This window comes from Erpetoichthys calabaricus, chromosome 8, assembly GCF_900747795.2.
Source record: "Erpetoichthys calabaricus chromosome 8, fErpCal1.3, whole genome shotgun sequence".
NCBI lineage: Eukaryota > Metazoa > Chordata > Cladistia > Polypteriformes > Polypteridae > Erpetoichthys > Erpetoichthys calabaricus.
The window spans coordinates 9,067,405-9,091,354 of record NC_041401.2 but is presented as its reverse complement, the minus strand read 5'-3'; the positions used below and the strand labels follow the sequence as shown (position 1 = coordinate 9,091,354).

At 42.8% G+C, this 23,950-nt stretch overlaps 1 protein-coding gene across 1 annotated transcript in view; it reads right to left on the bottom strand.

Moving 5' to 3' along the window:
- Positions 1-23,950, bottom strand: part of znf804a (zinc finger protein 804A) — a 359,039-nt gene that overhangs the window by 30,857 nt on the left and 304,232 nt on the right. Inside the window, exon 2 of the mRNA XM_051930612.1 lies at positions 20,080-20,223. Within this exon, the coding sequence (XP_051786572.1) occupies positions 20,080-20,223 (144 nt within the window). The remainder of the gene's footprint in view (positions 1-20,079; positions 20,224-23,950) is intronic.

The following is a 23,950-nucleotide window of genomic DNA, read 5'->3' as shown; positions in this document are numbered from 1 at the left end:
CTACCTGCGTCTGTTCCTAACATGTAATAACAGGAGTGGACTAGCGCTCTGCCCTTCGGCCCTCCTCATGTCTATCATCAGCCCCTCCTAAACATATCAGTTGCTATGCAACACTTATTTATGTCAGTAGTGGGCCACCAGTCCATCCTTATGTGTGTGATTTGCCCCGGGCATGTCCTGTCTGTTTCTGTTTCTATGCAATGCTTCCTTATGTCAGGATTGGGCCAGAGCTCCGCCCTTTGACCACCTTTTCTCGCATATCATTTGCCCTGGCTCCACCTATCTGTGTCTGTTGCCATGCAACACCTACTGTATTCTTGATAGAAGTGGGCCTTTAACCTTAGCCCCTTCTTTATGCATATCATTTCTCCCAGCCCCTCCTATTTGCATCTGGTGCTATGCAACAACACCTATATAGATCAGAATGGGCCTGGGGCTTCACATTGAGCCCCTCCTTATGCATATCATTAGGTCCTATTATGTGTAATCAAGTGCTAGGTGACAATTATTTACATCAGGATTAATTTAGGGCTCTTTTCTTAGCCCGTCTCTATTTATATCACTTGCCCTGGTTCATCCCACCTGATTCTGTTGCCAGTCTACCCTTATTTATGACACAAGTGGGCCGGGGCTCCACCTTCAGCTCATCCTTTTGGGTATTATTTGTCCTGGCTCCTCCTATTCATCCCTGAGTGGGCAGTCCTTATGCTTTTAGCCCCTCCTTAAACATATAATTGGCTACTCCTATGTGGACCAATTACAATCCAATGCCTATTTATGTCAGGACTGGGCTGGGGCTCCACCCTTAGCTGATTCTTATACATATCATTTCCCCCAGACTCTCTGTTCAGTGTTTATTGCCAGTCGTATTTATGGCAGATGTGACCTGAGAATGTGCTCTCCACCTGTCTGAATGCATTTCTTTGTGACGCTCTGTAATTGTTCTTCTTCAATGCCCATTCATGGCAGATAAGTGGGCTGGGGCTCCACCCTTAGCTCATCCTTCTGCATATTATTTGCCCTGGTGTGGTGTACCGTGCCCGCAGCCATGAGTATGATTTTCCATTCCAAAGCACCAATAGCCATGACCGACGTGGATCAGGGTGAGTGGGCAGACAAGCAAAGACTTTTAGTTCAGAACATGCGCAGAGTTTATGATGAGAATTAACTTAAAAAGTGGCAACAAACCTATAGCTATACTTCCTTAGAAGACTGGCTTCCTTCAACATCTGCAATAAGATGCTGCAGATGTTCTATCAGACGATTGTGGCGAGTTCCCTCTTCTACGCGGTGGTGTGCTGGGGAGGCAGCATTAAGAAGTAGGACGCCTCACGCCTGGACAAACTGGTGAGGAAAGGTAGGCTCTATTGTAGGCATGGAGCTGGACAGTTTGACGTCTGTGGCGGAGCGATGGGCACTCAGCAGGCTCCTATCAATTATGGAGAATCCACTGCATCCACTAAACAGTGTCATCTCCAGACAGAGGAGCAGCTTCAGTGACAGACTGTTGTCACTGTCCTGCTCCACTGACAGACTGAGGAGATCGTTCCTCCCCCAAACTATGCGACTCTTCAGTTCCACCCGGGGGGGTAAACGTTAACATTATTCAAGTTATTGTCTGTTTTCACCTGCATTTTTATTACTCTTTAATTTAATATTGTTTTTTTGTATCAGTATACTGCTGCTGGAGTATGTGAATTTCCCCTTGGGATTATTAATAAAGTATCTATCTATCTATCTATCTATCTATCTATCTATCTATCTATCTATCTATCTATCTATCTATCTATCTATCTATCTATCTATCTATCTATCTATCTATCTATCTATCTATCTATCTATCTATCTATCTATCTATCTATCTATCAAACCATGCATTCAGTACATAAATACACTCCTAAAATCATGCCATTACAATCAAATGATGTCCTTGGGTGCCAATAAATAAATTCCAATACATTACCCATCTCTCTGTCCTTCTACTTTAGGACATTGAGAATCTCAAATCTGCAGCCAGCAGTCCTGAAGTGCCACCTAATCTGGTACCCACAGTCCCCTAAACTGCCACCTCAGCTGGTCCCAGCAGATCCCTCGGGGTCCTTGCCCTTCACATGGATGCCGCCGTGCCTTTATGCTCATGGCTCCAGCAAGCTCCTGTGATGCCTCCCCATCTTGTCTGCTCCACAACTCAGTAGACTCACCAGTTTAAAGTAATCAACAGGGCCTATGCTTCCCATCCTCTCCGCCTCCTCTCTCTTTCTTTTGGCTTCTCTCAAACCAAAACCTCAAACTTCTCTGATATGACAACTTCTCCCTAACTGGCACTAACCCATCCTCAACAGCTGGTGCCCATTAATTACCAACATCGTCATTTAAATAGCAATCACTGCATTAAGTAAGTGCGCCCCTTCATGTGCGCATTTCGCACCAGTTAAGCCAATGGGTTGTTGCTAAAACCCATTAATATTATTAATACATTGATTCATTTAAACACCACCACACAAGACTCGTCTCCCCATACCTGGCTCCTCCTATCTGTGTCTGTTGCTATGCAACACTGTATGTCACAAGTGGGCTGAGTATTACTTCCCTCAGGCCCTCATTGCTGCATGTCATTGGCTCCTCCTACCCAAGTCTATTCCTATGTAACACTTTTTAATAGGAGTGGACTTGGACTCCGCCCTTAACCTCGCCTTATTCATATCATTTGCTCCTCCTTTGTGTGCCAATTGCAAGACAACTAGTCAGAACTGGACTAGGGCTCGGTCCTTAGCCTATCCTTATTCCTATCATTCGTCCCAGTTTAAAATTCCAAATCAAACACTTCAGAAATGATTAAAGTGCACATTGCAGACTTTCCTTAAAGGGGATTTGCGTACATTCCGATCACATGACACTTTATCTCACTTTATTTCAGGGCACCATAATGTTAGGGACACAGCAATGGCAGGTCTATTAAAGCCATCATATTTAAGACTTTGTCACATCCCCCCATGGTATGCAATGGCTGCTTGAAGTCACAGACATCGCCAGGTGCAGAGGGTCTTTTCTGGTGATGCTCTGCCAAGCCACTCAGGCAGCCATCTTCAGCTTCTGCTTGCTTTGGGGGGCTTGTCCCCTTACATTGTCTCTTGAGAATTTGGTTGGCCTGCTCAATTGGATTTAAATCAGGTGACTGGCTTGGCCATTCAAGAATTTTCCATTTTTTTAGCTTTAATAAACCCCTGTGTGGCCTTAGCAGTGTGTTTGGATCCTTATCTTGTTGTAGGTTGATGCGCCGTCCAGTGAGTTTGTAATGCAACTGTAAGGAGGAACCGGGGTTGAGGGGGGGGGGGTTTGTTTTACCCCTGGCCAGTAATGCAAATCAAAGGAAGGGCCAAGGTGGAGCCTCATTCTATCTATAGCCTGTAATGAAAATTTAGGGATTGACCGTGGAAGTACTTTGTAAATGAAGTAAATGACTTGCGGGTAAATGCAGACAGAGGCCATTTATCTGTTCTCATTCTCTTAGATCTGAGTGCCGCATTTGACACCATTGATCATAATATTCTTAAGAATCGCCTTAGTCAATGGGTGGGCCTCTCTGGCAGTGTCTTAAATTGGTTTGAATCCTACCTGGCAGGGAGAAAATTCTTTGTTAGTTGTGGTAATTATAACTCAAAGACACATGATATCCTATATGGTGTTCCACAAGACTCTGTCCTGGGTCCACTGCTCTTCTCAATCTACATGCTTCCATTACGTCAGATTATTTCAGGGCACAACGTGAGCTACCACAGCTATGCTGATGACACACAGCTGTATTTATCAATAGCACCTGATGACCCCAAATCTCTTGATTCGCTAACACAATCTCTAACCTGTATCTCAGAATGGATGAATAGTAACTTTCTCAAATTAAATAAAGAAAAAACTGAAATCTTAGTGATTGGCAATAATGGATACAATGAGGCTAGTAGAAATAAACTGGATGCATTAGGATTAAAAGTCAAACCAGAGGTAAAAAGCTTAGGGGTAACCGTTGATTGTAATCTGAATTTTAAATCGCATATTAATCGGGTCACTAGGACAGCATTTTTTCACCTAAGAAACATAGAAAAAGTTAGACCTCTTATATCATCGAAAGATGCAGAGAAATTAGTTCATGCGTTTGTTTTCAGTCGGCTAGATTACTGTAACGCACTCCTCTCAGGACTACCCAAAAAAGACATCAATCGTTTGCAATTAGTGCAGAATGCAGCTGCTAGAATCCTTACCAGGAAAAGAAAATCCGAACACATTTCTCCAGTTTTGATGTCACTACACTGGTTACCTGTGTCATTCAGAATTGACTTTAAAATTCTGCTTATGGTTTATAAAGCTTTAAATAATCTCGCCCCGGCTTATATATCGGAATGTCTGACACCTTATATTCCAAATCGTAACCTCAGATCCTCAACTGAGTGTCTCCTTAGAATTCTAAGAGCAAAACTTAAAAGAAGTGGTGAGGCGGGCGGCCTTCTGCTGTTATGCACCTAAAATCTGGAATAGCCTGCCAGTAGGAATTCGCCAGGCTAATACAGTGGAGCACTTTAAAAAACTACTGAAAACACATTTCTGTAACATGGCCTTCTCATAACTTCACTGTAATTTAATCCTGATACTCTGTATATCCAATTCATTATAATAACTGTTCATTCAAAATCTGTAGTAACCCCTACTCTCTCTTCTGTTTCCTTTTCCGGTGTCCTGTTGGTGGTGGCGTGCGCCACCACCATCTACCCAAAGCACCATGATGTTCCAACAATGATGGATGGATTAAAAGCCAGAAGTCTGTACAACCATCAGCATCAAGTGACTCCGTGAAAAACCCGAACTACAAAGAGGACTATTTCATTTATGTTAGGTAGAATGCCCAAAGGGGACTGGGTGGTCTCGTGGCCTGGAACCCCTACAGATTTTATTTTTTTCTCCAGCCTTCTGGAGTTTTTTTTTTGTTTTTTCTGTCCACCCTGGCCATCGGACCTTACTCCTTTCTATGTTAACTAATGTTGTCTTATTTTAATTTCTTATTTTGTCTTTTATTTTTCTTCTCTTCATTATGTAAAGCACTTTGAGCTACTTTTTGTATGAAAATGTGCTATAGAAATAAATGTTGTTGTTGTTGTTGTTTTACTCATAGTCTGTAAACCAAATTAAAGGAGTGTCACACACGTGTGCAAGGGGGGCACTTTATAGGCTCAAATAGCATTATTCCTCAGCCAGACCAAGGGGTGGCACTCTCGCCTGATCCTCTCTCCTCTTGTTCCTCTCCAATTCAGCCGAAGAACTTGCATCTCAATGACATCACCATCGGTCCACCCACTGTTGACATCACTTCTGCCCAACCCTGATGACGTCATTTCCAGTACCCAGAATTCCCCTTTCTGCCACATCAGTTCCTCCACCTCTTCATCCTGCCCACCATATTTAGACAGCACACTCACCCTGTTAGTTCAATTCAGTTATGAACTCTGCTTCTGTAAGGACATGTTTCTTTTCTTTGCTAATTTTCAGTCTACGGGGTGGCCATCCCCAAACCTTTTTCTGTCTGCTGCCTAATTTTTTTATCATAGGTGGGACTGGGAGGGGCTGAGTCTCATTGCATCCATGGCCTGATATAAAAATTAAAGGCAGGACGCGGCAGAGCCTCATTCCATCCTTGGTCTGAAAAACAAGTTAAAGGGCAGGACCAGGGTGGGCCTCATTCTCCCCAGTCTGAAATAAACATTAAAGGTGAGCCCGGGATGGAGCTGCATGTCATCCTTGGCTTGAAATACAATTTGAAGGCAGGATAAGGGTGAAGCCTTACTCTATTTATTGCTTGAAACAGAAATTATAGGAGTGGGCAGGGCAAAGCACATAAAAGGAGGGATTGGGGGTGGGCCGCATATTACTAATCGGACTGAAATGCAAATCAGAGTCCAGAGTGGGGTGGAGCTTAATTTCATCTTTGGCTTGAAATGCAAATGGAAGGCAAAAAGGGGTGGAGCCTTATTCTATCTATTGCCTGAAACAGAAATTATAGGAGTGGGCAGGGCAAAGCACATTAAAGGAGGGACTGGGGGGGGGGTGTGCCTCATTTTACTAATCGGACTGAAATGCAAATTAGAGTCCAGAGAGGGGTGCAGCCTCATTTCATCTTTGGTTTGAAATGCAAATGAAAGGCAGGAAGAGGTGGAGCCTTTTTCTATCTATTGCCTGAAACAGAAATTATGGGAGGTGTCACAAAAATAGCCAAGAGACATTGGGATGGTTTGGGGCAGCCACCCATATAATATTCCGTGATACCAGGAGTGGGAAGCCGGGCAGGGCCCTCCTCACTCACGTGCCAGCCGCCATTTCTGTCGCTCTACCTCCTGCCACGTGTTGGAGTGCAAACTGTTTGTTTATTGATTTTTAAACTTTGGGGTCCTGTTTCATAACAGCTAGATTATATATATATATATATATATATATATATATATATATATATATATATATATATATATATATATATATATATATATAAAACTGTATGGTGAGTGACTGACAGAGGCAGTGGTGCTGTAAGAATTATGTTTCTGGACTTCTCTAGCACCTTCAACACCATCCAACCTCTGCTCCATAGTGACAAGCTGACAGAGATGGGAGTAGATTCATACCTGGTGGCATGGATCGTGGAGTATCTTACAGACAGACATTGTGGTCAGCAGCACAGGAGCGCCGCAGTGGACTGTACTTTCTCCGGTCCTGTTCAGCCTATATACATCAGACTTCCAATACAACTCAGAGTCCTGCCACGTGCAAAAGTTCGCTGACGACACTGCTATCGTGGGCTGCATCAGGAGTGGGCAGGAGGAGGAGTATAGGAACCTAATCAAGGACTTTGTTAAATGGTGCGACTCAAACCACCTACACCTGAACACCAGCAAAACCAAGGACCTGGTGGTGGATTTTAGGAGGCCCAGACCCCTCATGGACCCCATGATCATCAGAGGTGACTGTGTGCAGAGGGTGCAGACCTATAAATACCTGGGAGTGCAGCTGGATGATAAATTGGACTGGACTGCCAATACTGATGCTCTGTGCAAGAGAGGACAGAGCCGACTATACTTCCTTAGAAGGCTGGCGTCCTTCAACATCTGCAATAAGATTCTGCAGATGTTCTATCAGACATTTGTGGCGAGCGCCCTCTTCTACGCGGTGGTGTGCTGGGGAGGCAGCATAAAGAAGAGGGACGCCTCACGCCAGGACAAATTGGTGAAAAAGGCAGGCTCTATTGTTGGCATGGAGCTGGACAGTTTGACATCTGTGGCAGAGCGACAGGCGCTGAGCAGACTCCTGTCAATCATGGAGAATCCACGGCATCCACTGAACAGGATCATCTCCAGACAGAGGAGCAGCTTCAGCGACAGACTGCTGTCACCGTCCTGCTCCACTGACAGACTGAGGAGATCGTTCCTCCACCACACTATGCGACTCTTCAATTCCACTCTGGGGGGGGGTAAACGTTAACATTATTGTCTGTTATACCTGCCTGGCACTCTCCACCTTGCACTTTTTAACTTGCACTGTGTTTTTATTGCTCTTTAATTAACATTGTTTTTATCAGTGTGCTGCTGCTGGAGTATATGAATTTAATAGATAGATAGATAGATAGATAGATAGATAGATAGATAGATAGATAGATAGATAGATAGATAGATAGATAGATAGATAGATAGATAGATAGATAGATAGATAGATAGATAGATAGATAGATAGATAGATAGATAGATAGATAGATAGATAGATAGATAGAATCTGAAAAACATCCCCACAGCATGATGCTGCCACCACCATGCTTCACTGTAGGGATGGTATTGGCCTGGTGATGAGTGGTGCCTGGTTTCCTCCAAACGTGACGCCTGGCATTCACACCAAAGAGTTCAATCTTTGTCTCATCAGACCAGAGAATTTTCTTTCTCATGGTCTGAGAGTCCTTCAGGTGCCTTTTAGCAAACTCCAGGAGGGCTGCCATGTGCCTTTTACTAAGGAGTGGCTTCCGTCTGGCCACTCTACCATACAGGCCTAATTGGTGGATTGCTGCAGAGATGGTTGTCCTTCTGGAAGGTTCTCCTCTCTCCACAGAGGACCTCTGGAGCTCTGACAGAGTGACCATCGGGTTCTTGGTCACCTCCCTGACTAAGGCCTTTCTCCCCCGATCGCTCAGTTTTGATGGCCGGCCAGCTCTAGGAAGAGTCCTGGTGGTTTTGAACTTCTTCCACTTACGGATGATGGAGGCCACTGTGCTCATTGGGACCTTCAAAGCAGCAGAAATTTTTCTGTAACCTTCCCCAGATTTGTGCCTCGGGACAATCCTGTTTTGGAGGTCTACAGACAATTCCTTTGACTTCATGCTTGGTTTATGCTCTGACATGAACTGTCAACTGTGGGACCTTATATAGACAGGTGTGTGCCTTTCCAAATCATGTCCAGTCAACTGAATTTACCACAGGTGGACTCCAATGAAGCTGCAGAAACATCTCAATGATGATCAGGGGAAACAGGATGCACCTGAGCTCAATTTTGAGCTTCATGGCAAAGGCTGTGAATACTTATGTACATGTACTTTCTCAATTTTTTTATTTTTAATAAATTTGCAAAAATCTCAAGTAAACTTTTTTCACGTTGTCATTATGGGGTGTTGTGTGTCGAATTCTGAGGAAAAAAATGAATTTAATCCATTTTGGAATAAGGCTGTAACATAACAAAATGTGGAAAAAGTGATGCGCTGTGAATACTTTCCAAATGCACTGTGTATATATATATACAGTATATACTGTTGTAAGAGGTAGCCCGACCACAGACAGACATGACAACGCAGTGTCCACAACACACACGTTTATTCCCAACAATATTTATAAACACTATTTACAGTTCACTACTGTCCTTGGTTCTTCTGGCCGCCTCTACTCCTGCCACGCAAGCTCCATCCTTCTTCTACCCGACTGCAGCTCTCTGATTAGAGTGAGGCGGCTCCTTTTATCTTGTCCTGGATGTGCTCCAGGTGCCTGGTGATGAACCTCCGGCAGCACTCCCCAGTGTATGGCGGAAGTGCTGCCCGTGTACCCAGAAGCACTCCGGGCATAAACCGTCCCTGGTCCTGGTGTCCCAGGGATCAAGGACCGGCCGGGTGCCCAGAGAAAAGAAGTGCCGTTCTCCCGGGTTCTCCTTTCTCCAGGCGTCCCGGCGGGGCAGGATTCCTGGCCGTCTATCACACTATATATATTATATACATATATTGTGACAGATTAAGGTCTCCGTGACCCCTTGAACCCTCAGTCCAGACGTCGGACACCAGATAAAAGTCCAAATAATGGTTTATTATTAGTAATAATAATAATAAATGTGCACAAAGCACCCTCCACTCCACAATACTCAATAATACACAATAATAATAATAATAACAACAATAACCAATCCTCCACTCCCAGACGCGTTGCCACCCTTCCACCCAGCTCAGCTCGCCATCTGGGATTTCCCATAGTCCTTTTATAGTCCTGATCCGGAAGTGTTTCGTCCTCTCTGTCCACGTGACTAGGAACACTTCCGGGTCATAAAAAAACTCTTCTTTACCCCGGAGGCACGTCGTTTCTTCCTGTCATGTGATCTTGACGCACCTCCGGGTTATAGGGCACATAAGAGTCCGACAACCTCCCTACAGCGACTCCTGGAGGCCCCCGTGGTATCCAGCAGGGCTGTGCATATAAACTACAGAGTCCATGATGCCCTGCTGGAATTCGGGACACGTTCATGCTGTCGGGAGAGCTCCTCCTGGCGGCCTAGGGGTGAGGGCCGGAGTAGAAAGCCGGCAATCCTTCACAATATATATATATATATATATATATATATATATATATATATATATATATATATATATATATATAAATGTTTGTGTGTGTGTGTGTGTGTAGTTTTTTTAAGAACTTGCTTAAAATGCCTAATTTCCCCCATGGTCAAATAAAGTTCTCACACAGCAGTATTTCATGAAAGGCATTTTTACATTTCAGCTTTCACAGCAGTCACAGGTAGATCTTCTCCCAGCAGCTTTTCCTTGTGATTCCTTCACACCACCTTCAGTTTTAATTCGGCGGTGTTTGCGCTAATCATCCTTCACAACACATCACGCACAGCCCTCTCTTTTCCTTTTCATTCCTTTACACCCTGTTCACTTTTTACTGTATTAGCAGAAGCGCCTTTTGTGCTAATCACCATAACAATACATTTTTAAAACCACAGACTGTCTGCAGCTCCTCTTATCCTTTCTATGGCTCAGCAGAGCAGAGTGGTCTTTTAACCCCAGGGCTCTGGCGTCAGACTCTATAAAAATTTGCCAGCTCTGATATTGACTCCAACTAAATTTAAACTGTAATAAAATGTGCTATAATATCCCATTTAACTTAAATTCATTTAATTCAACTATATTTTTCTTGCAGACTTTTAGTAAGTAGTGGTAGGGTGTTGTACCGTGTTAGCCATTCTGGATGCAATGAGAAGTCAAGCAAAATGACCGCCTTTATTGGCTAACTGAGCCGATTACAATATGCCAGCTTTCAAGGTCTCTTCTTCAGGGAGGATGTCACAGACGTTTGGTAAGAAGTAGACTCGTTTTTAACTTAGCAAATATTATTTCAAAAATACTTTTAAAAAAGCCACAGCAGTGTCTAACAGCCTTTCAACCCAAACTGTAACAGCTTAGGGTGCTAAAAAGAAGGCTGATAGTTCAAGATGGCAGGGCCTGAAGTGCCTTGTGTGCTTTCAATCAAACCCTGGACAGGCGCCAGTCTATCACAGGGTCACACACACACACATACACACACACACACACACACGCACACACATACACACGCACACACACACACACACGCACACACATACACACGCACACACACACACACGCACACACACACCTTGGACAATTTAGCATTGCCAGTTCCCCTAACCTGGTATTGCTCATTGTATTTCATTCTTACGTTACTTGAGAACACTAAAAGAAACTGAATTAAGTCAGCCTACATTTGGGAGCCGGTCTCAAGCCTGGATAAATGGGAAGGGTGGGTGTCCAGCCGTAGAAATCACACCTATGAAACCAATGAAACATCGACCCCACATAGAGGGGGTAAAAAAAGAAGAAGACAAAAAAGAAGAAAAGAAAACAAGGAACAAGAAGCAGAAGCAGCAGCATCATAAGTAGAAGATGAAAAATAAGAAGAAGAAGATGGAGAAGGCCTTAGAATCTCTGAGTACAACAAGCTCTACCAAAATGTAGGAAAGTCTCATAAGTGCCATCAGTCTTCAAAATAAAGAGCTTGTATAAGTGAGGGTGCCACGTGATGAAGAAGAGGAATAAGAAAAAGTAGCAGCAGAGGAAGCAAAAGAGAAAGAAGAAGAAGCAGAGGAAGAAGAAGACAAAGAAGAAGAAAAGAAAAAGGAGGAAGATGAAGCAGAAGCAGCAGAAGTAGAAGAGGAAGAAGCAGAGGAAGAGGAAGATGAAGAAGAAGACAAAGAAGTAGAAGAAAAGAAAAAGGAGGAAGAAGATGGAGAAGGCCTTAGAATCTCCGAGTACAACAAGCTCTACCAAAATGTAGGAAAGTCTCACAAGTGCCATCAGTCTTCAAAGTAAAGAGCTTGTATAAGTGAGGGTGCCACGTGATGAAGAAGAGGAATAAGAAAAAGTAGCAGCAGAGGAAGCAAAAGAGAAAGAAGAAGAAACAGAGGAAGAGGAAGAAGAAGAAAAGAAAAAGGAGGCAGAAGAAGCAGCAGAGGAAGCAAAAGAGAAAGAAGAAGAGGAAGAAGAAGACAAAGAAGAAGAAAAGAAAAAGGAGGAAGAAGAAGCAGAAGCAGCAGAAGTAGAAGAAGAAGAAGCAGAGGAAGATGAAGAAGAAGACAAATAAGTAGAAGAAAAGAAAAAGGAGGAAGAAGAAGAAGATGGAGAAGGCCTTAGAATCTCTGAGTACAACAAGCTCTACCAAAATGTAGGAAAGTCTCACAAGTGCCATCAGTCTTCAGAATAAAGAGCTTGTATAAGTGAGGGTGCCACGTGAAGAAGAAGAGGAATAAGAAAAAGTAGCAGCAGAGGAAGCAAAAGAGAAAGAAGAAGAAGCAGAGGAAGAGGAAGATGACAAAGAAGAAGAAGAAAAGAAAAAGGAGGAAGAAGAAGCAGAAGTAGAAGAAGAAGAAGAAGAAGAAGAAGCAGAGGAAGAGGAAGATGAAGAAGAAGAGAAAGAAGAAGAAGAACAGAAATTGGAGGAAGAAGAATCAGAAGCAGCATCAGCAGAAGAAGAAGCTGAGGAAGAAGAAGAAGAGGAAGATGGAGAAGAAGAAGCAGCAGCAGCAGAAGAAGAAGCTCTGAAAAGCTGATTGATATCCTTCATATGGCACCTTGCTGTTGACCTGCCGCAACACAAATAAACCAAATTCTCCAAGAGGGTACACAGAAGGGTTCGTCCTCCATCCATGTTCAGTTTCCAAGTTCACCCTGTGCATCTGAGGGGGTCACTCACCTCTATCTTAAAGGCAACTTAATTAAACTGGTGGATCTAAATTGGCACTTTGTGAGAGCAGCTTGTGCAGACTGGCATGCCATCCAGGGTGGCAAGCATTGTCCCCAGCCCCTGTAGTGGATTAAATGGGATTGAATGTGAAGTGCTACCTTTTAGAAGCAAACACTTCATGTTTTAAAGCGCCTTTCATGGTGTGCACTCTTTCTGCTCTAGACCTCGGCTCGTCTAGCTGAGTAATGGAAGCACGGCTGTTATTTTATTTTATTTGATTTCATTTTTATCGTGTTGTCTGATGAGCCTGCTGTTGTCAAGCCCCGGCGTGCGAATCTTCAGAATTGGGGTTGTGTCCTCATTATGTTCCTTCTTATTGAAGTTCTGAAGATGTCAGTCTGTTGAGGGTTTTGTCAGAACTCATCATTTCACAGGGCAAGCAGACAAGGCTGCTGAGATGCAGAGAAGGAGGGACTGGGTGGGTTGGAAGATTGGGAAGGGGATGGGATTGGTGAGGGTCAACAGCGGGTGGTTTTCAAGTGGAAAAATAAAGATATACAAGAAAGCACAAAATATATTCCTGGGTATCATACGCATGATGCAGTACACTGCACTGAAAAAAGTAGAACATTGAGGTTGTTCATTCAACGTAAATTTTCCCTTTCAAGCAACTTAAGATTAGTCATTCAGTGTTGTAGCTTGAAATATTTGGTTTCAGATCTCAATCAAAGTAAAAAAAAATTTGTTTGTACCAAAGTAAGTTATGGTGGAGTGAATAAACATAAAAATCCTATTTCAGTTAACCTAATATTTTAGGTTGTTCGTGTGCGATGGGCCATTTGTATTTTCTTCAAGTCAAACTTTCCAGTATGCTGGCTTTCCAACTGCCAAGAAAGAAGAACACTTTCCTGAGTGGAGTGGACGTGGCCATACAGGTCTGGGCATTTTCAGCAGCAGACTTTTATAATGGAGGATTTCTGGTAAGGGTGGCACGGTGGTGCAGTGGGTAGCGCTGCTGCCTCACAGTTGGGAGACCTGGGGACCTGGGTTTGCTTCCCGAGTCCTCCCTGCGTGGAGTTTGCATGTGGGTTTCCTCCCACAGTCCAAAGACATGCAGTTTAGGTGGATTGGAGATTCTAAATTGGCCCTAGTGTGTGCGTTTGTGTGTGTCCTGCGGTGGGTTGGCACCCTGCCCGGGATTGGTTCCTGCCTTGTGCCCTGTGTTGGCTGGGATTGGCTCCAGCAGACCCCCGTGACCCTGTGTTCGGATTCAGCGGGTGGGAAAATGGATGGATGGATTTCTGGTAAGTAACCCTGTTAATTTTAAGTATAAGAACTCGTAATAAAACATACTTTCAAGAAAGCTGTAGAGACGTTTAATAATTTTTTGTTGTATATTTAAGATTTACACAGCAAAATGCTTGTGTATTTGCACTAGATTTTTATATAAATGTAAAAAGTACAGCATTGGAATGTGTTATGTTCATAATATTTCTAATAGCATAAAAACAGGTTACAATCAAAAAACCATTTTAAATTGTAACAACTTAAAAAATAGATTTACTTCAGTTTATACAAGTGAATTGCACCCAATCACTCTAAATGATTTGCCACAACTTAAAAATTATGGGTTCAATAAGATAAAAAGAATTATATTGGTTCAGATTGAAAAAATTAAGTGTGAGTCATTACCTTAATTATTTTAAGTTGAATGGAGGTTATACTTTTTCTTCAGTGTGCCTGTCTGATCATAAAACACGATAAACCGTTTTGGGGGGTTGCTCAGTGCCTACTCAGTCCCAGACACAGTGCCAGACCTTCAAGCCAATGGGAGAAGAAAACCCTCACAGGCACAGGAAAGAGCACATGAGCGGACCAATGGGGTTTGAGCACAGGATCTGTGAGGTGTCAGCTCTAACCACCACACCACCGCATCACCTCACAACCATCCTTTAATAACATCCTTAACAGCATGCCATGTCAAAGGGTGACACATGAGGACATTGCGTTATTGTAACGTGAGGTCCGTGGTGTAATGCCAATTTGAAATAAATAATCGTGTCCCGTGTACAGGGGCGCAACTACACAAAATGGACCCTGCGTGAAAGTGTATAATGGCGCCCCTAGGATCACGTACATCAATATACTGTACATATATGCAAATCAAACATTTTGTGCGTTTTTATTCAAACAGGAATAATATAACTATATAATATAACTAACACATGATTTGACTTCGGAAGTCTTTAACTACAAGTGATGTCCTTTGCACTAGGACTGCCTTACCCACTTTGCATTTTTGCCAATGTGTGCATCATTTATGAAATGGCCCCCATATTTTTTTATAAATATACGAGTATTACGAGGCTTTGTAACATTTATTGCAAAGTTATATATTGCAAATACTGACAGTAATCATCACAAAAAAAAATATTTTCATCACATTTTATAGGAAATCCACCTTTAGTATGCAGTGCCAGTAAATATATGTTACGGGAACCACTGCTGTCAAATGTTTTGTAAACTTGAAAATGAAGTGACGTTGATTAAAAATACACAATACTGCATTGGCACTGGCAACAATGTCACTTTAGAAAGAAGTATTGTTATAATTATGTCATTTGTATATGATAAAAAAAAAGAAAAATGATCCATAAGGAGCTGTACCGCATACTGGCCTCCCCAGGACCTTCTTGTATACTCAGATATGGGGATGGATATTTGAGGAGTAAACTGCAAAACAAGGATTACATTTCTATATTATGTACATTAAAGAACCATCAACAACAAATCTAATCAAATTAATAATATACTGAAGAATTATTTAAAAAGTAAAGTAGAATAATTGGACACTGCAGCTGCATGAATAAAAAAGTAAAACTTCTGGTTAGCCAAAATAGCTTAAAAGTTGATAGAAATCTACGTTTTGTACTTAATATTTGTACGCAAAATTTGGCTGATCTAAGTGAAAGCGTACTCAAGTTGTCGTGTTTACACACACACACGCGCGCACAAACACACAGACATAATTCCAAAAATTGTATTTTCGGACTCAGGAAGGTCTAAAATGTCGAGATTCATCAAAATCTTGAAAATCTAATTTTTGGATGATTACAATATTTCCCTATGAGAAAGTAAATCGGACTCAGAAAGGTCTAAAACAATGAGATTCATCAAAATCTTCAGGTTGAATTTTTGGACGACTACAATACTTTCTCTACAAGAAAGATAGATCCAACTCTGTGAGGTCTAAAATGTCGAGATCAAATTTTTGGAGAATTGCAATGCTTTCCTTATTAGAAATTAAATTTGACTCAAAAGGGTCTAAAATGTCGAGATTCATCAAACTCTCAAAATCAAATTTTTGGATGATTACAATACTTTCCCTTTGAGAAATTAAATCGGACTCAGAAAGGTCTAAAATGTTGAGATTCATCAAACTCTCGAAATCGAATGTTTGAATGATTACAATACTTTCCCTACGAGAAAGTAAATCAGACTCAGAAAGGTCTTAAACAACGAGATTCATCAAAATCTCGAGGTTGGATTTTTGGATGACTGCAATACTCTCTCTACTAGAAAGTAAATCCAACTTGGTGAGGTCTAAAACGTTGAGATTCATCAAAATCTCGAAATCAAATTTTTGGACGATTACAATACTTTCCCTACGAGAAAGTAAATCAGACTCAGAAAAGTCTTAAACAATGAGATTCATCAAAATCTCGAGGTTGGATTTTTGGATGACTGCAATACTCTCTACTAGAAAGTAAATCCAACTTGGTGAGGTCTAAAACACTGAGATTCATCAAAATCTCAAAATCAAAATTTTGGATGATTGCAATACTTTCCCTTTGAGAAATTAAATTGGACTCAGAAAGGTCTAAAATGTTGAAATTCATCAAACTCTCGAAATCGAATGTTTGAATGATTACAATACTTTCCCTACGAGAAAGTAAATCAGACTCAGAAAGGTCTTAAATGATGAGATACATCAAAATCTCGAGGTTGGATTTTTGGATGACTACAATACTTTCTCTACAAGAAAGTTAAATCCAACTCGGTGAGGTCTAAAATGTCGAGATTCATCAAAATCTCAAAATCGAAATTTTGGATGATTACAATACTTTCCCTACAAGAAAGTAAATCAGACTCAGGGAGGTCTAAAACGTGGAGATTCATCAAAATCTCGAGGTTGGATTTTTGGATGACTGCAATACTCTCTCTACTAGAAAGTAAATCCAACTTGGTGAGGTCTAAAACACTGAGATTCATCAAAATCTCGAAATCAAAATTTTGGATGATTGCAATACTTTCCCTTTGAGAAATTAAATTGGACTCAGAAAGGTCTAAAATGTTGAAATTCATCAAACTCTCGAAATCGAATGTTTGAATGATTACAATACTTTCCCTACGAGAAAGTAAATCAGACTCAGAAAGGTCTTAATTGATGAGATACATCAAAATCTCGAGGTTGGATTTTTGGATGACTACAATACTTTCTCTACAAGAAAGTTAAATCCAACTCGGTGAGGTCTAAAATGTCGAGATTCATCAAAATCTCAAAATCGAAATTTTGGATGATTACAATACTTTCCCTACAAGAAAGTAAATCAGACTCAGGGAGGTCTAAAACGTGGAGATTCATCAAAATCTCGAGGTTGAATTTTTGGATGACTACAATACTTTCCATTCTTCACGTTGGTATCTGTCTTGAATCGACGACCACCCAGATTTTTTTTTTAGCAGTCCAAAAAAAGGGGGAAATCACACGGTGCCAAATCTGGCGAATAAAGAGGACGTGGCAATACAGCAAACTTCAGTTTCTCCAGACAAAGCCTTGGTGTTCTCAGCAGTGTGTGTGTCATTGTCTTGCAGCAAAAGGACCCCTTGAGACCGCAGTCCCCACCACTTGGATCAAATAGCAGGCTTCACATTGGTCTCCAGCGAGTAACAGAAACTTGCACTAGTGGCTGGAGTGCCCCTCGGCATGTAGTTTTCAACGATAACTTGGGGGCGCAAGACGAGGACAAGACAAAACCTTTTTTTCTGCTGGAATCCGGGCACTGCCAGGCAGGTGGCGCCAGTGCACTGAGAAGGGTGGAGGCAACATTGAATCATGATCAGTTTTGTGAAGAAGGTTCGTTCCATTTTCTGATAAATCTCATTTTCTAACTTTAGCTTGACTCCCCCTCATATTCATTATTGTTTTATTTGAAGATTTTTTTATTTTTTAATTTCCAAGTGACGCTGGGGCCCGTGTGATGTCACACCGTACACACATGGTAGTTGCACCCCTGCCTGTGTAGGTGCAGGCGCTAAGCGGATGTGATGATGTATCAATGCATTAGGGTCAGTCTGACAGCACCACATTCACGTGCACAGGCAGAGGGATCAATCAGGACCCTCCAGGCTGCCACAGAGGCACCTGCACCCAGTTGGCTGACAATTTTAAAAAGAGCCTGTATGGGTCAGATGGGGCCAGGGGGTGTGGGGTCAAGTAAAACAAAAGAGAGAGGAAGGAACATTCAAGAGCAAAAAGGGTGAAGACCTGGGAGAGCAGTCTGGGGTAGGACGAACCAGCCACCTAGGGAGGAAAAGAAGTAGTGTGTGTGGCCCCCAAAGTGCCTGTATGGACACCCGACAACATCTGGGCTTCTTCCTGATGAGACGGCAGATGGAGTCCTGGGGGGTCTCCTCCCAGACCTGATCAGGGCATCAGTGAGCTCCTGGACAGTTTGTGGTGCTACTTGGTGGCATTGAATGCACCAACACGTAAGATTTCGGAGGTTCTCAATTGGATTGACTTCTGGGGAACGTGCGGGCCAGTCAATGGTGTCAATGTCTTCATCATCCGAGAACTGCCTACACATTTCCGGCCTCATGAGGTCTGGCATTATCCTGCACCAGGAGGAACCCAGGGCCCACTGCACCAGTATAAGGTCTGAGGTTTTCCTCTCAGTATCTAACAGCAGTCAGGGTACCATCACCTGGCACATGGACCCTCTAAGAATATTCCTCCCCAGACCATTACTGACCCACCACCAAACGGGTCATGCTGAATGATATGACAGGCAGCATAACGTTCTCCACGGCTTCTCCAGATCCTTGCACGTCTATCACACGTGCTCAGGGTGAACCTGCTCTCATCTGTGAAAAGCTCAGGGTGCCAGGGGTGGACCTGCCAATCGAGCTCCACGGTGCCCACTAGAGGATGTCTGGCTTTCAGGCCACCATCATGAAGTCTGTTTCTGATTGTTTGGTCAGAGACATTCACACCAGTGGCCTACCTGCCTGCTCAAGGTCATTTTGTAGGCTCTGCCAGTGCTCATCCTGTTCCTCATTGCCCAAAGGAGCAGATACCGGTGGGTCCTGCTGATGGGTTAAGGACCTTCTACGAGGGGCCCTGTCCATCTCTCCTAGAGTAACTGCCTGTCTCCTGGAATCTCCTCCATGCCCTTGAGACTGTGCTGGGAGAAACAGCAAACCTTATGGCAATGCCACGTGCCATGCTGGAGAAGTTGGACTATGACTGCCAATCGAGCTGCCCAGTGATGGGCTGTGAGCACAGGTCCGACTAGAGGACGTCAGGCACTCATGCCACCCTCATGGAGTCAGCAACATGCACACCAGTAGCCAGTTGGAGGTCATTTTGTAGGACTGTGGAACAAAAGGAGCAGATACCAGTCCTGCTGCTGGGTTGATGCCCTTCTATAGCCCTGCCCAGTTCTCCTCATGTGAAGGCCCGTCTCCTGGTATCTCCTCCACGCTCTTGAGACACAGAAACCTTCATGTGACGACATGTACGGATGTGTCACCAAGGATGAGCTGGACTACCAGTGCCACCAGAATGGGCATCAGGTACCAACTCATGCTACCACTAGTGACAAGGACACTAGCAAAACACAGAACTAGAAAATAATCAGTCAGAACAACTGTTTGTGGCCACCATTCCCTTTTTTGAGGGGTGTCTTGCTGTCCACCTCTCCAGGTCACCTGTTGTCACTTAGATTTGTACTGTCACGCATGGGCGTCGGAGGACTCCCCTAAGGGCCAGGGAAAGGTACACAATAGCCCACCGAGACGAGAGGGGGGAAGCTACCGCTGAGCTTGTCTGTTCTTCTTCATCCCTCACAGCAAGGGCACTTAACCCCGTCCCTTTCTGGAAATACCGCTATAAAGGAAGCACCGGCAAAGAGAAAGATGGCTTTTGCTGGGAGACCAGAATGAGCCACATGGCAGAGCACGTGACTCTTGAAAGGACTGATTGTTCTGACAGAGGTCCCTGTTTTCGTTACTTTTTGATTATATTTTGTCTGTTCATCTCGCGATGATTACAACAACATTCCCAACATTCCAACTGTTTCCAGTCTGTCCTTCCACCGCCCGACCACCGTACCAAAGCAGGTGACGTTGCTTGACAGTCGCTTGTGCTTCCTCACAGGACAGATCAACGTCCCTGAAGCGTCACCGACTTGGCGTTAGATAGTCCTGAGGAGGAAGTCTGAGCAGAGTATGAAAGGTGATGGAGTGAGGGTGGTCTTACCTGCTTGTGCGCGTGGTCGTACGAGTTGATGTGGTTGTCAAACTCCTGGTGTTTGTGGTACTGCTTGTCACAGAGCTCGCAGTAGAAGTTGGCCTTCAGGTCCTCGAGCGCCTTTGCAATTTTCTTTTCCTTGTTGGCATAATCCTGGAAAGAGAAAGCAGAACCGAGCGATTATGTCTCAGCCAATTGCCGGCATCACGATTACTTCACTCCATAGCAGAAGCGAGTGTGCTGCCGTGTCAGAGTGTCTGCTGAAACTCATTAAAGGATAAACGACACAATTATATTTAAAGCATTACAAAAGGTGCTCCCCCCGCCAAAAAAAAAAAAAAATGAAAGTATAACAGTGACATTTCAATGAAATAAATTGGATGGAAGAGTGGCGGCCAATTTATTTTCCTCTGTAAGGTCACAGAATCTTCTGGCTAGTTGTCATTTTGCAAATTTCAGTGGTCCTTTTTGGCAGCTTTTGACCCCCAAGTCCTCCGAGATTTTAAAAGACTGTGAAAGATGGCGTGGCGGCTTAACCGTGTAGAGCCCACCTGAGATGACGTGTCCTGCAGCTGGAGCCAAAGGTATGAGGACCAGCCATCTACTGTAAAGAGCACCGTTGGCATCTATCCATCTATCTAATCCATCCATCCATCCATTATCCTAACTACAGAGTCATGGGGGTCTGCTGGAGCCAATCCCAGCCAACACAGGATGCAAGGCAGGAAACAAACCCCGGGCAGGGTGCCAGCCCACCACAGGGCACACACACGGGACAATTTAGAATCTCCAGTACACCTAACCTGCATGTCTTTGGACTGTGGGAGGAAACCCACGCAGACACTGGGGGGAACATGCAAACTCCACGCAGGGAGGACCCGGGAAGCAAACCTGGGTCTCCTAACTGCGAGGCAGCAGCGCTACCCACTGCACCACCGTGCCACTCATCTATCATATAGTTCCTTTTATATTTATTATTCTATTATTTAGTGCTTTCCATGCATATCTCTCATAGTAATGTCCTTTTCAGTCCTCCCTGCGTGGAGTTTACATGTTCTCCCCGTGTCTGCGTGGGTTTCCTCCCAGAATCCAAAGACATGCAGGTTAGCTGCATTGGTGATCCTAAATTGTCCCGTGTGTGTGCTTGGCATGTGTGCAGTGGGCTGGTAACCTGCACGGGGTTTGTTCCTGCCTTGCACCCTGTGTTGGCTGGGATTGGCTCCAGCAGACCCCCGTGACCCTGTGTTAGGATATAGCGGATTGGAAAATGACTGATTGACTTACTGTTCTCTCAAATTATGCAAAAGCAGAAAGTGTCTTTCCCAAATTATGTCAAATAGTCCTTTACACATCTCTGCTGTGACAGCAGGTATGGAAACCGTCACCTTACCGTGGCCAAGGAGCCTTGATAATGGAAGTCCAGGTGGTGGTGTGGTGCGGGTGGTGTCTCTTTTCCATGCCAGGCCACAAAGGTGGAAGGACGTTACAGCGGCTACATCGGGAGTGGCATCCTTCAAGACACTGAGCAACACCCCAGGTGGGCTCAGGAATCTGGAAGGTCAGAACAGTGGCTAACTGCCTGTTATGAGCTGAGCATCAACTCCACCGGCCAAACACTGGGTAGCAGCATCCCCTCTGGCAAGCCCCAACATGGACACCCATAGGGAAGAATGGGAGTTGTTGTCCCATAGGCCTGCCCTGTTAGGTTCTATGGGGGCCACCAGGGGGACATTTTGGATACTGATGTTACAAGGACCATGGCGGAAGTACTTCATGGACGTGGCAATAGTTTAAGTGCTGGAAGTACTCTGAAGTCAAAAGGGAACTCTCTATTCGACTCGGGAGGATTAAAATCAGTTGTGGAGGTGGAGCTGGAGAAAAAGAAAACAACGAGTTGTGAGCTCTGTGGTGAACAAAAGAGGCCTGTTGACATTAAAAGTACTTTATTTGAACTGGGCCTGTTGTGGTGCTATTGTGTCTGGGGGTTTGGGACTCAGTGGTGCCCCCTACAGGCCACGCTGCATAATCATCTCTTGCATAGTGCCTTTCATGTCTGTCTTTTTATAGCTATGTTTAACATAGACGTTTTGCAACTAATTTTAATGTGAATATACTAAGGTGCTTTTCACATTTGTCTATTATATGGTGTCTGTCACATCAGTCTTTCTATTATAAAGAACTATTCATATTTATCTATCCAGCTACTTATTAAGTACCTTGTTTTACATTTCTCTGTGTACATATCTATTATATAGTGCCTTACATATCTGGTTATCTATGTAGCTATGCTTTATATTAAACATTCATACCTAGGAATTCCATCTGAATATTATATAGTGACTTTCATATCTATTGATCTGTTCATCTGTACTGTATATTAAAACAGCCCTTTTAACATCTGTCTGTTATGTAGTCCCTTTCATATTTTTCTATATTATATAGTGCCTTTCATCTCTCTCTATCTTTAATAAAGTGAATTTCACATCTGTTTACCTATCCATCGATACTGTATAATAAATAGCACCTTTCACAAACTTACCTATTAGTCTGAATATAATGTAGGGTCTTACCTATCTATCTCAGAGTATTAGGAAGTTCCTTTCTATCTATCTATCTATCTATCTATCTATCTATCTATCTATCTATCTATCTATCTATCTATCTATCTATCTATCTATCTATCTATCTATCTATCTATCTATCTATCTATCTATCTAGTGCCTTTCACCTGTCTATGTAGCTTTATATAAAACTTTCACAAGCTATCCTTATAATATTATATAGTGCCTTTGTGGACGAAAAAGGCACACTGAAAGCAGGCAGATAATATTTCTTCAAGTCTTTTTATTATTCATTCGGAGTCACAGTAAGTAGAGAATCAAAGAGCATAACTTATTGCCGCAAAACTCAATTTGAACCCTGATCAAAAGCCAGGAGGGGTTTTTTATACTTCGGCATCTCATGATTAATAAGACAGAAAAACATCCTTATCATCTAAGTAGAGTTAAACAATATGTCTGTTGAGCTAAGCATTATCTGTGTTCTCAAAGCTAAGTACAGGAGAGACGCCTTGCATAAACTACATGTACTTTCTGCAGCCTTGTGACCTTGTCCCTGAGACATTCACTCTGAAAGGAAAAAACAAGAAACAGCTTAGATTTTATTCATGTGGACACTATTTCTCCTGAACCCTGGAATAACATATTTTTGTTAGTTCATAAGCCAAAGCGTCTCTCACTGGCAAGTTATAAATTAGTTGTTATAAAATTCTAATTAACTATACATGGTGCTGAGGAGAACATTCTTCTTCTACACCTTTCATCTATCTATCTATCTATCTATCTATCTATCTATCTATCTATCTATCTATCTATCTATCTATCTATCTATCTATCTATCTATCTATCTATCTATCTATCTATTTAATGCCTTTCACCTGTCTATGTAGCTTTATATAAAACTTTCAGAAACTATACTTATAATATTATATAGTGCCTTTCATCTATCTATCTATCTATCTATCTATCTATCTATCTATCTATCTATCTATCTATCTATCTATCTATCTATCTATCTATCTATCTATCTATCTATCTATCTTTAGAGTGCCTTTCACCTCTAGCTTTATATAAAACGTTTACATGCTATCCTTATAATATTATGTAGTGTTTTTCACATCTCTCTGTTATAAAGTGCCATTTATGTCTGCTGATCTATTCATCTCATATCCATCTATCATTCAGTACATACAAGAGCCCCTTTCACATCTCTGTGTATCTATCTATTACAGTATACTGCATCTTTCATATCTGTTTATGTACATAGCTATCTTTAACATATAACTTTCCCATCTGCTTACCATATGAGTATTATATAGTAC